General features: G+C 46.5%; 1 protein-coding gene across 1 annotated transcript in view; it reads left to right on the plus strand.

Annotated features, from left to right (window-relative positions):
• Positions 1-13,721, plus strand: part of mnat1 (MNAT1 component of CDK activating kinase) — a 51,183-nt gene that overhangs the window by 29,618 nt on the left and 7,844 nt on the right. Inside the window, exon 7 of the mRNA XM_084045358.1 lies at positions 3,132-3,253. Within this exon, the coding sequence (XP_083901484.1) occupies positions 3,132-3,253 (122 nt within the window). The remainder of the gene's footprint in view (positions 1-3,131; positions 3,254-13,721) is intronic.

Here is a 13,721-nt window from a genome sequence, read left to right on the forward strand (position 1 = left end):
CTTTCGCTTTTGTTGGGCTTGTTTTCATAGATCTGGTTGCTTATTTCTCTGGTTCCCGAGTGACAGACATGCTGCTCACACACACACACACACACACACACACACACACACACACACACACACACACACACACACACACACACACACACACACACACACACACACACACACACACACAATACACACAGCTCACGCTCTGTCTCTCTCTCATTCAGTTTTATAATGTTTAACTTAGAACAGGACTGGATGGTAATATTGCGGGGGAGGGTTTGTTTGTTGCTGTTTGGTCAGGTCCATTGATCCTTTCCTAGCCTATACCTCCACGCTCCTAGCCACGGTGGCTGCTGTAATGTGCTCTCATTGGCTGTGGCGCTGATCTCCTCGCAGACCCCTTTCATACTGTATGATACTGTGAGATGTCTAGTCGGCGACATAGCCGAATAACTAACCTGGTAGTTATTTGAAAACGGTCGGAAAGCCATCGCAGAGCGGATAATCGCGGCCAGATCGTCTCGCAGAGCCTTTCACACACAGCGAGCATTATCTCGCCGATCAAACGCTGATCTGCGTCAGATCGGGAGGTTTTGTCGGCGAGCGCCAAAAAAGGTCGCCGACAGCATAATCGGACCAAATATCCTGCAGTGTGTACCTGCCTTTAGGTGTGAGGGCCTCGAGTGACTTAAAACTCACCATGCAAATAGCAGAGGACATGAGGGAGTGTCTGGCATGAAGTCGTTGGGACCGGCGGTTGTCAAGAACCACTGATCCGACAGATATGCCCATATATGGGCATGCCAAATATGGGCATGCCAAATATGGGCATATTATATACACACACACACACACACACACACACACACACACACACACACACACACACACACACACACACACACACACACTATATACCAATACAGAGGTCTTCATATATGGACATAAATGGGACACAGACAGACAGACGGTACAACGGGTATTGCATTACCGGGTGAGGCAAGCATTCCCGACTTCTATCGCTCCCGACTTGCGTGGTCCCAGAGTAGGCCGGTGACCGGTCTAGTTTTTGATATAGGCCGTAATGAGGCTGTATCTGTTATTGTTTAAGTGTGCGTATCATTGACTGCTGGGTCCTATTTGTTGTTGCCCAGCTTTAGTTGTTTTTATTGTGCTTATGTATGCTTGTATGGGCGCAGAGCATGTGTGAGGGCAGGCAGTCGCTACGGGGCACATGTTACTCGTTTAGTTGGTTTTCATCAGCTCCCCTCTGCGCTCCGTTGTTTATACTCCACAGTTCTCTCTTTCTGTTGCTCTCTCTCTATCCCATTCCCTGCTCTCTTTATCTCCTCTTTGTCTCTCAGTTCACTCTTCTGCTCTCTCAAATAGTCTGCGTTTGTTTAGACCTCAGCCTCTTTAATTCCGGGTTCATTTCATTGTCATCGAGACTCCGGCAGGTCTTTTGGGTCTGACTGCTTCAATGTGGGAGAGAACACAGTCGCCTGAACCGCCGTGTGGAAATCCCCCCCCCCCCAGCCTTTTATCTGCACGGCCTCAAATTGAACAGTCCTACAGCGTCCAGAACAAGTATCGCGTTTCTCACTCAATAGCCACGGTCAAGGGCATGAGAAACTGGAGTCTGTATTTCCACCGAATGGCAGACAGATTGAAATCCCAGCCTTTATTAATAATTATGGATTGGAGGAGGATTTTTTTTGAATAAAAGGTACAGTAGTAGCTTCTGTACTGGCAGTGTCATACCCTCGATGCATAGCACGAACAGCCAGAGCTGAGCTGAGATTACATCATTTCAGGTGTAATGTTAAAACGATCGTGTTTAGGCCCCAAAACACACCTTGTAAAGACTGCTTACAGTCTTTAATAATATCTTATTTTAATTTGTAATTTTCCCACATAGTTATTTAGTTTTTATTTTCTTTAAATGTTTTAATTATACCATACCCTTTTCTTAAGATGCAATATGTTATTATATTGTAAAGTGTGTCTGAATTTACTCAAAAGTGCTTATTAGAGGTATTATTGGGTTAGAGATCATTCAATTGAGGTATGGGATTAGTGTGGCTATGGTCAGTGTAAGGATCTGGGAGGGCTGTTGAGGGCCAGCAGTTGGCCAATGAGATATTGTGAGGTGACATCAAGCTCCCAGATGTGGAGCTTGTAGAAATTGGGAACTGATTCCACCTTTTATAAAAATGATCCTGTCTTAATATGAATTGAGTATAACCTCAGTGTAACCATGGCTGAAATTATTCTCTAATTGGTGGGTAGCTTCAAGTGAACAGTAACACTCAGTACAATTTAGGTAATGTGTTGGCAACTCCGATTGATGGTGTTTTAGATGCATGCGTGAAAGGATGCTGTTATGCTTAATTTATACTTTGCTGCATGCCAGTGTTGCGCGCTGAGAATTTGACAAAAGTTGACAACGCATCACATCGCGACACGTTGTAGATGGGCTACTTTCTGCGAGCAACTAAGTATTCATCAGGCTTTAGTTTGCCACTAAACCTGTGCACAGAACACTATCAAGATACCCACACTCTGTGGTGTTGATTAATCATTTCTCTACATTCTTCATTCATGCATCATTACTTACCCAATCTTTTAGAGTTTTCACAATGTGTGTTTGTAGCTATGTTTTGGTTTTCGAGCACCACAGGATTGTTCTTTTTCATATTTTTATTTCATCGTTTGCAGGGCCGGTGGGCTTTCCACACCACAACCCAAATTTCAACAGCACATTGTTGTTCTTAAAAAAAAAAAAGATTTCCATCTAAGAATCCTTGCAGCAGTTGATAAGTCAGCCAACACTGTGTATTGAACCACGACCAACATGCTCACTCACTGTTCTAGTTATGACTCTTCCCAAAACTGACTTCGCTGGAACTGAAAAATGTTGTCAGACTAAAGTCTCATTTCCAAACCAGTCAGTCAAGAACTGGTGGTTGTTACCTCTGAGGTTTGATTGACACTAAGCCACATGTCTTCCAAATGGTTTTTCCGTTGCTTTGTCATGCTGATTGCGCATTAGGCCATAGTTTCCAATACTTAACAGCATGCTAAACAGAGACAATGAAGATTATTGTGTTAACGTTTTCTCTCTGCTGTGGTTTATGCAGGGTCAGACGGTGTCTCTCCAGCCTGTGGCCAGGATAGAAGAGACTCTCTATCAATACCATCCCATTCACATCGAAACATATGGACCGCTGGTACCACAACTGGATCAACTCGATAGACTTGGGTATGAAGTCCTGTACACACTTATCTACACACTTAACTACACACTTCCGCTGCGGACATGGATGGGGTCATTTATCCGCTTCTTCAAACCACGAGAGTATAACAGAGGTTTCAGTTTGCGTTCTGAGACAGAAGCACAACGATCAGGTTCACTGCTCAAACAATAAACTGAAATCATGGGACTGATGGAATTTCAAATGGAGTTGGCTTCAAGCTCTTGTCTGTTGTTGAGCGCATTGCAAAAGCAGAGCAGAGAGCTGCTACGCTGTTGGCCTCATCTGGGAAGCCTGGCTCCTCTCACTAAAGTCTCCCCTGATTAGCTGGGAGGGTGGAAGCAGGGTATGGGGGGTAGACAGAGAGGGAGAGTGAGAGGGAAACGACCGGTATTGCCATGCCAGAAGCCGCTACAGTGCCTCTGCAGGAGTGTCCATTAACACACACAGGAAGTGCTTTCCCCCCGACGGCCCCCATGGGCCAATCAATCCACGACGCCATTGGTCCAGTCCTCACCAAACACAGGCCATCCATCAGACAGTTCAGCACCCTGCCGTCTGCACTGCAACTGGCTGGCACTAAAGCCTGCCCACACGCTGGGAAGAGCCTGCTTTTATTGGGTGAGAGAGGCAAATTTAGATGATTTTTTTCCTTTTTTTAGACATTGATTGGTGGAAACTTTCTGTGATGTTTCAGCCTTACTGTAACCGGCATGTTGCTGAGATGTGCACATTTGAACACGTTTAAGCCCCATTTCTTCAAAGAAATCTGATGCACTCCAAACTATTTAAAAGCTTTTATTTTATACTAGACCATACCCGGTCGACGCATCCGTGGGGGATATGCGCACATGATCTGGCAACCCGGGAGGCGACATTCTTTCACACATAAACGCTAATAAGAAGCTGAGATTTGATGAAATTGAAAAACGGGCTTCACATTTAAGTTCAGATGGTAATGGTCAATGGCTGTGTGCAAAATCAGAGCAATTGCTCCAGCGACTGAGGAGAACGGGGAGGAGAACCGGGTAGCTTCACGCACCACTACAGACAGAGGTTACTAGAATTATAGTAGGATAGTAGGATGGCTTAATATGCTAAAACAGGCCCAGTATGCTTATGGAACCCTTTATCCAAAGAGCACCCAACTATATATTTCTTGGACACGAGCTGTAATGCCTTCCAGACTATCTATGTTTCCAATATTTTAAGCTCTGTTGTGACTTTGCTAATTTCGTGGTACTTTTTCGTGTCACATAGTATTAACTCTGCACAAAGAATGCCACTATTTATTTTTGTTTCATTTTGTTTGCATCTACCTAATTACGTGAAGAGGCACCTAATTATGGTGGCTGTTTTCCCCCATGACGGATTGGAGGAGTTTAGGTAGAATAACTGGCAGTTCTTACATTATGTATGCAGCGGAATGCTGAGGTTCAACTTCTTTTGGCCAGGCTAATCAATATGCAGATGAAACACATCACACAATGTTTGCTGCATGCTGGAGCTGAGTGGGGGCAAAAAAGGGGACTGGGACGGGGGGGTTTGGCAGTAGGGCTGGGGGGTCCGGTGTCAGCAGTTCAGTGGTCCTGGTGGACCTGCACTGGAGAGGAAGGTCTTTGCCACTGAGATAAATGAGGCCTGGCTCAATGAGGAATGCCAGTCCCTCCGGCACACAGGCCACAAGCAACGACACAGACAGGCCCAGTCTGACAAACCACAACTCCCAGGATGCAGTGTGTGTCTGTTAAGTACAACCCAGAAATACTGCTGACACTTCTGCGCAGTTGGCGATTTGCGATTCAGCTGGGTTTGGGGTTTTGTGCATGCACACTCAAATGTAGAGTATATAAACGCACACATACTTAAGCACGCGTGCACATCGTTCCACAGTCACTCAAAGCCAGTAGGACATTTAGTGCCATACGCACTCCCACTCACCCCCATTGTTCCAACCCCAGCTTTTTGGCAACAATAGAACTCTGTGTGATGTGGTAAGATTGAACAGCGTGTGTGCGGAGGAGAGCGAGAACACAGACCAAGTTGAACGAGTGAAAGTGAATCCCCTGTGTGAAGCGTCGAGGCTCCTATGACCTGTGAAGGGAATCTGGGTGAATGTGTGAGGGGATTGGGATGTGTCTACGTGTGGATGAGGTGAGGGGGCCATGAGGGGCCAGGCGCTTATTTTTAAAACAGGGCTGTTTGTCTTGGTCAGGGCCCACAGTGACAGCAGCACCAATGGTGATTTGTCTTGGACACGGGTGTCAGAATGGGACTGGAGAGTTGAGCTCACACACCGGCTCCCCGGTGGCCCCCGGGGCCCTCTGGGGCCCCTCGGTCTCCGCACAGGATGTCCACTCAACACAGGCCTGACCGGAGGCTCGCGTTTTTGTTTCAACTCCCTCTTTCGTCCACCGCACTCTTTCTCTCTCCCACTCTGTCTCACTGTCTGTCTTTTTCGCCTTGTCCCTTTGCCCCCCAAAAAACCGCAGGAGCACAGCACGCCTGCCAGGAAAAAGATCGGCCACGCCCCTCTCTCTCTCTCTCCCTCTCTCTCTCTCTCTCTCTCTCTCTCTCTCTCTCTCTCTCGCTGTCTCTCTCTCGCTGTCTCTAACTCTGCCGGCTGTACCTGAATAAATATGGGCTGAGCGGAGCTCTTATTAAAGACAGCTGCCTCAATACTGGAATAAAGAAAAAGGTCTGCGTTTTCAAGCAACAGGGGCCTCTGAAAGTGTCCATTCAGCTTCCAGCGCCTCTACCACACACACACACACACACACACACACACACACACACACACACACACACACACACACACGCTTCCCCTGATGTGTATAGGTGTGTATGATTTGCCACAGACTGTAGAACCCCAACAGTGTGAGGTTCCTATGATGGCAGCATTATGCTGTCCTCTTCATTGACTAGCACATACCCACAACTGTGTGTGTGTGTGTGTGTGTGTGTGTGTGTGTGTGTGTGTGTGTGTGTGTGTGTGTGTGTGTGTGTGTGTGTGTGTGTGTGTGTGTGTGTGTGTGTGTGTGTGTGTGTGTGTGTGTGTGTGTGTGTGTGTGCTGTGCACATGACACAAGCGAGAATAAAGGACTTCTGACAGCCCTTGATGAAATGACATGCTACGGCTTCTTGCTCTTATGTTGAGCATTCAAAGCCTTTAATAAACAAAAAGTTAAATTAGAAGCAAGTACTCTCCACATGTAAGTGTTCCAGTTATCCGTATTTATGTTGTCAAAGTACTGCCTAGGAGTCACAAAATAAAGAAGCTTGGGAGATGTTTACTCTGACATGGCTGTGATGTGAATCCCAGCACATAACGTAGCCACCCCCCACCCCCCCCACCCCCCTCCTCACAGACGCAACCTGAACAAGAGCACTTGTATACATCTCAACACATGTTACTATTCAAGTCACGTTCGCAATGTTTGTTAGGAGGGATGTTATTGTTTGTTTGAGCCCGAATGTACAGATTCCGGAGAACCTGACGGAAGAATTAACTGAATCTGCCTTCTTTGTTTGTGTGCACGGATGAGCATGTGGTGTCTGAGTTTGTTTTCTACAAGGCTAGCTTCTTAAGATCTGGCTGCGTAGGCGATGAAAGACTAACTGGGATCTTGGACAAGGACAAATCATAGGGGGAGGTGGGGGTGAGGGGTTGGGGGTGGAAGAGGAATTGGCAGCGGCACATTGAAGAATTCAACTCAAACCTCAAGTGCTGACAATGAAAGCTAGAGAGAACAGTTGTTTGTGTTGGCACAGGGTGCCCTGAAATTAGTCCATCTTCCTGACAGGGGTTGCTCAACACGCTTCGCCAAATGCCAGTGCGGATAATATTTTGAAGTTTTCGCCTCCTCCCCCTCCCCGCCACGGCTCTCTATAATTGGTGGAAAAAGTGAGGTTTTTCTGCTGGGAGTGCTTGTCAAGCATCCGTCTCTCGTCGGCCCGGGTGAAGGGGAGCAGCTGAACGAGTCGGGGTGTTTAGTCTGGTGCTCCTCTCTCCTGGGGACCCACTGCTCCGCACCGGAAAGTAATGCTTCTTTTCTAGACTGAAGCAGAACCCTGGACACTCGGCTGAAGGCTTACGAGGTGCAGATAACAGGGCTACTTTGCTGCATTGTCACCTTCACAAGATCACCACTGACAACATCCACTCTCCCCAATCCAACCCACCCCACCCCAATGTCACTGTCTAACTCTTTTTATTTGGCATAGCCTTTCCACACATCACTTTTCATGTACATTACAAAATAATTGCACGCCCACATAGATACACACATGCACACACACTCACTCATATACACACACACACACACACGCCTATGAACGTGCTTACACAGACACTCGCACATACACATACACTCACAGACGGGCAGTGTCTAAGGTACACTGTGAGGCTTGCTTTGCTTCCTGGTCTGGATGGGAGCCAGAGGTTAATGGGTCTCTGAGTGATGTTGTCCTCCTGCCTGTGTTCTTTAGCTCTCCGCCCAGCCCTTGGCTGGTGTGTGGGTACGGGTATGTTTGTTTGCCTATGTATGATGCGTGTTATGACGGTGTCGATATTCCAGGCAGACTGCACTTCTAGCCTCACTTTCTGACACTGGCCTGGTTCCAGTTTTGTTAATTCATTTTCCCACCACTGACCAGGTCTGTCTCTGTAAGTTGGCAAGCAAAGCAGCTGAGCATGGACCTCACTTGACGACCTCTGAACCTTGTGTCTGCTATTACCAAACCACAGTACATTATATAAGGTCTAAGCTACATACAATCATTACAATTTACAATTTGCCATTTAGCGCTCTATTATCCAGAGCGACTTCTAAAGTACAAGATTGAAGTAAGTGAGGGAGCACGGTGGCGCAGTCGGTAGCGCTGGCGCTTCACAGCTAGAAGGTCCTGGGTTCGATTCCCGCCGGGGACGCTGTGGGCACTGGGGGTGTGTCTTCTCCTCCGCGTCACCAGCGCCCATACCCTAGGTGGGGTTGGCGAAAGGGCCTACTCTGTGTGGAGTTTGCATGTTCTCCCCGTGTCTCCTAGGGTAGTTGATACCCTCACAAAAACATGTAGTAATCCTGGTCACTATACTACCTCCCCCTGGTCAGCCGGGGCGCCTGATGGAGGGGAAGGGAACTGGTTGGAATAACGTGTTCCTTCCACACGCTACGTCCAACCAGGGAAACTCCCCCTGTCAGGTGACAAGAAGGTTAGTTGGCTCTCATGCATTGAAGGAGGCATGAGCTCGTCCCTAGGATGGTGGGGGGAGTGTAGTGCCCAGGATCACTTAGCAAATTGGCACCGGGTGAAAAAAGGGTTACAAAAAAATTTAAAAAATCGTGGGACAGTTGTAAATGGTCAAGTCAAAGAAGACTACAAAGAAGTGCTACAGAGTAACTATGATACCAGGTAAACATCAAACCTAGCATCTGTCTAAATAACATTACTAATTTGTGGTCAAGCAAACAGTATGGCTAAATAACACAACAATGTGAACAACATACATATTGCATAGTATAACATCTATAAAAATGAATCATTATGATCACAGGATCAACATGGGAATGGCGTCACTCCAATGTGGATCTCAGACTTTGCTAACATGTAGATCTCGGACTTCATGTGGCCAGTCTGTGACATCAGTCATCTATGATGTCACTCGTCAAAGACATATCTATGACATATGACTCCATATTTGGGTAGCGGTTTCAGCCCGGTCAGAGTCCCATTGACCTCCACCAGGCTGGGTGGTTTACAGAGAGCTGTCAGTCATGGGATTGTAACCGATAGGACCCAAGGAAGCTGTGGGGGGAAATTATGCTTCAATGACATACGGTTTAACTTTTTGCATTTGTGGCATCCCTGTGGGCAAAATAAAAAGCACTTTTGGAGGTGCACTCTATACTATAGAGCAGTGGTAACCAACCTTTTCAAGCCTGTGAGCACTTTTTTATTCCAATGTGTAAGCCGAGATCTACCACTACAAGATGTTCCAAAAAAACACCATAAGTAAGACCTCATATTTACTTTTGCAATTTCTGACAGGCTCAATCTATTTGCATACATCCACACAAAGGATAGTAGTCTAAATATGTATATACACATTTTGGAGGCGAAATGTATAAAAATTACAAAATATTAGGACATTTTTTTGATTAAAAGTTGATTAAAACACACGGACATGAAATAAATATATTCTTCAATGCACAATATTGACTTCCTCATCAATTAATATTCACGTTAGGTATTCTGTTCAAATGATTGATTGATTTTGTTTTGACAGATGTGATGACAGATTATCCGTCATCAATTGTTAGGGATACATTTCACAATACAATATCGATACGATATAAACATCTTTTTCAATTATCATCAACATTGGCCATCATCTTCAGTATAAAAGTGTTTTATTTATAAAACACATACAAAAAAGTTATTTGTTTACCAACATTGAGACTGGATGCACAGGTGATTGTTTCACGCAATCAATTCTCAACCTGTTGTTTTGGGGTGCGCTGAAACCCCCTCTTGTGTGTTGGCTGGTGAGGCGCGTCCGAGAGAGACCTGATAGAATGGGTTTCATTGCGCGATACTGGTTGCACGCATACTGGTTCTTATCAGTGTGACGTTGTCTGTTAAGGGGTCTGTACTGCTTAAATACAAATTCCACTAACCTTATAGTCATATAATATTCTTGTCATCTGGACTTTACCAACCAAGTGTTGCCTAGTTATGAACAACAGCTTGAACAAAATATCGAGCCAGCCCAGAGAGGGTCGCTTGTAAAAAATCTATGGCTTTGATGCAATCTTAGATTAGATGATGTTGGCCTATTTGACAGTGCAGAAGCATAATTTCCTTGATGCATATAACATTAACGAGCGTCAATGAGCATCAGCTGGACACAGACACACACACCTGCTCTCTGCAGTGCTCTAAACTGAAAGTCTAATTTCTCTCCAAAAGCCCTTGAATATGATGGAATATGATTAAGGATTACTGTGATTATGATAAGCTCTCATTTCATATCACACACACCATACAGTAAGAACTCCTGTAACGTTCACTAACCCCCCCCCGCGCGATCACGATCGACCTGCTATAGAGTATATACTACACGGCCGGAAAAGTTTGGGAACCCTTGCTCTATAGAGTCTATAGAGCAAGGGTTCCCAAACTTGTCAGACCGCGTCCCCAAAATAATCATATAAACTGGGGACCCCCCACGCTGTCAAGCACATATTGTAGGCATTACATTTAGTCCGAGTCGTTTCCACAGATATATATTGTGAAAATAGCCGAACTACAAGCTCACAATACCTATGGACAACCGCCTATCCGACCGACTCAACGCAGGGCACTGCACTCCCTCGGGTTCTCGCCGATGAGGCGAGGACTGAGGCCTGGACTTCGAGATTTTGTCTCGAAGTCGGTCAGTCGGTCAGTCCCAGATAGGGGCATGGTCCTGGACAACGGGATTATTATATATAAAGATGGAGTGTCTTCCTTGGGCTACTGGAAATGTGCATGCAAAGTTTGACGCCTCTCAGTCCAGTTGTGTCTGAGACTAGATGTGCACAGGCACACAGACGGACACATGGAAAGGGGCGAAAACGTAGCCTCCCGGCTTGTCGGCTTGGTGAAGACGAGTGATAAAAGGAATGAGGAGTGCTAAAGGGTGACGTAGAGTCTGAAGAGGTGAGTTTTCAGACTGTGGCTGAAAATATGGAGTGAGTCTGCAGTCCTGATTGAGGGGGAGGTCATTCCACAGATTGGGAGCTAGGATGGAGAAGAGCCTGGGATGGAGAAGAGTCTAGGATGCTTGAAGCGATGGCCAGCGGAGTGTCGTAGCGAAAGGGAGGGATACGTCTGGGGACTTCTAAATGAGTTAGTTGCTAGAACAGCTGCGAGAATGGACGCTAATAAACCCACGCCTACTGCTTTGGAAACTAATCATGTCACTGCCACAATTTGAAGGACCGCCCTAAAGACTTTGATTGGTTCTGCAATCTGCAATGCTGTTTTTGGGGGGCCAGGCAGTGCAAGCCTCGCGCTGTCAGTTCCGCATGCCTCAAATGATGTGCAATTGAAAGACCGTTGGAGAGAGTTGCATAACCTCTTGAAATAACCTAAAATAATAATAGGCGGTCTACATATTTATTTATATTTTTACACAATTTAGCTTGATATTACAATAGGCTTTGTGATGAATATATGGTCATTGGTCAACCTATCTAGTATCGCAGATGGGGCTGTGCCCCATGCGTGTGGGGTCTTAAGTGTGCAGGAAGGTGTGTAGGTGCCATGCCCTTGATTGCTGTGTGGGTCATCACCAGTGTTTTGAATTGGATACGGTCAGTAACTGGAAACTAGTGAATGGAACGCAGAATGGGAAGATGTGAAAATGTACTCATGTATCTGTCTCGCTCTCTCTTCCTCTTTTCCTTCTCTGTTGAGAGAATGCAAGTCAGCCGTGATATGGTTTTCCTTTTGCCCACAATATATAGAGAGCAGTAGTGTAGCGCGTGCCGGTTTGTGGACGGTCGCTCCAGAGGGACAGTTGGAATATTGTTTTCTTTTTTTTTGAGTAATGCTCCTCAATGGCTTTTCCATGTGTCCCAAGTTCTCTGATCCCTACAGGGATCATGTCCCATTTGATGGTCCCGGGGCCCGCCAGGGCCCGTGGAGGAGGGATCAAGAGGTCATTGACCGCGGAGGACCCAGTAAGCAGTGCTGGGATGGCAGAGTGCTGAGAGAGGGGAGTCTTGACGGCAGCAGAGCGATGGCACCTCAGAGAGAGGGGCGCTCATACTCTGGGCCTCAAGCAGTCACTCACTCTCTCTTTCTCTCTCTCTCACTCACACACACACAGCTTTGATGCCTAAGTTATGGGCTGGATGAAGGCGAGTGAGGCGCCGTCTGGTATGACCTCAGATGAACTCCCTCAAGAACAGAGGTCTTTGATGTAGTTTTACTACTATTAGATAATGTCTCAAGACACTTGTTTTGCTTTCATTCAGGCAATTAGAATGTTCAATCTTGTTCCAATAAAATGCCATTTATGAGAAAACGGTTCATGATTAACTGTGTGCGGCTTTCACACAACAATAGCCAATAACCCCCCCCCCCCATGAAAAAAAAAATACACTTTTTTTGTTGCCACTATAACAGAGACCTCGAGCTTGGGTTCTTGGATATCCGATACAGCGCATTCTTCGACACCTTGCTCTCGTTGCACGTGCCAGTGTCGTGCGCTTCTAGATCAAGCCTGGCCGGTAACCAAAGACTTCAAGGCATCTCTCCTCTTGGCCATTTATACGCCTCTACGGTTAACACCAGAAAGCTCGATGGCGGCAGCGGCGGAGGTGCACAGATTTTAACATTTGCATAGCCAAAAGAGGGCTACGGGTACTATAAAAGTGAGGCGAGTCTTGAGCCTTCAAGCTCAGCTATTTGACTTGCAAACCGGTCTGTGTCAGCCGCGTGTGCTCCAGCTTCATTCTCTGTCCACAGAGTCACTTCCCAGCTTCGCTACTCGGCTTATTATAGCTGCTTACTCTCCTCATTACTAGCCAGGGCAGAAACAGAGTGGTGTGTAGTCGCTGTGCTGTACTGTACTGTACCAACCCCCCACATCGAAGCCATTATCCATGTCTGTCTCAGTAAACAGACCATTAACAGACACAGTCAGCGGAGGCCAGATCCCCATTGTTTTTCCCTCCCATAGATCCGTGCAAATATTGATCTTGAGGCCTTTGAGGATGAGTCATAATAATAAGCTCATACTGTATTCGAGCATAGTACTCTGACTCTGTCGGGGAGGCTTTTTACTTGTGGATGAGTCATTTGTGACCCAGTGAAGGGCTAAAAGGAAATGGAGGGAGCAATAAATGGGGGTGGGGGGTGTTCCGGTCATACCAAAAGGAGGTCTGGTTTCTAGTGTTATTTTTTTTTTGCTCTCTGCAAGGCCGTGTGCCAGGGGTCAATCCAAATCCCCAGACAGACAGACAGACGGACCCCGGCCAGGCTCAAACCAGGCCCCCCCAATGAAGGGGGACACCGGTGGGGCAGGGATCTCCTGGGGTAGCGGCCTCCTCCTGCCCCCAGGTTTATTTTTTGTCACTGACTGCAGGCGGCCGGGTCAACAACACCTTGTAGAGGGTGAGGTGATGTCTTCTGACTATTTATACCTTCTCACACACACACACACACACACACACACACACATGCACACACGCACACACTCATCTGTGTGTTTAGAGGTATGTAAAGCAGCCACTGTCAAAAATAGCAGATCTATATCGCGATGCAACACGTTGTGAGCTTATAGATCGCCTATTTTCGGCAAATGACTGTGCAACAAATAATAAATCAGACTTTAGGGTTGCATGCTTTGACTTGAGGACTCTTCCACTTTGTCCCTTTCCTCATACACACACGCACACGCACACGCACACTCACACACCCCAACAC

The sequence above is a fragment of the Gymnoscopelus microlampas genome (assembly GCF_963454915.1).
Source record: "Gymnoscopelus microlampas genome assembly, chromosome: 20".
NCBI lineage: Eukaryota > Metazoa > Chordata > Actinopteri > Myctophiformes > Myctophidae > Gymnoscopelus > Gymnoscopelus microlampas.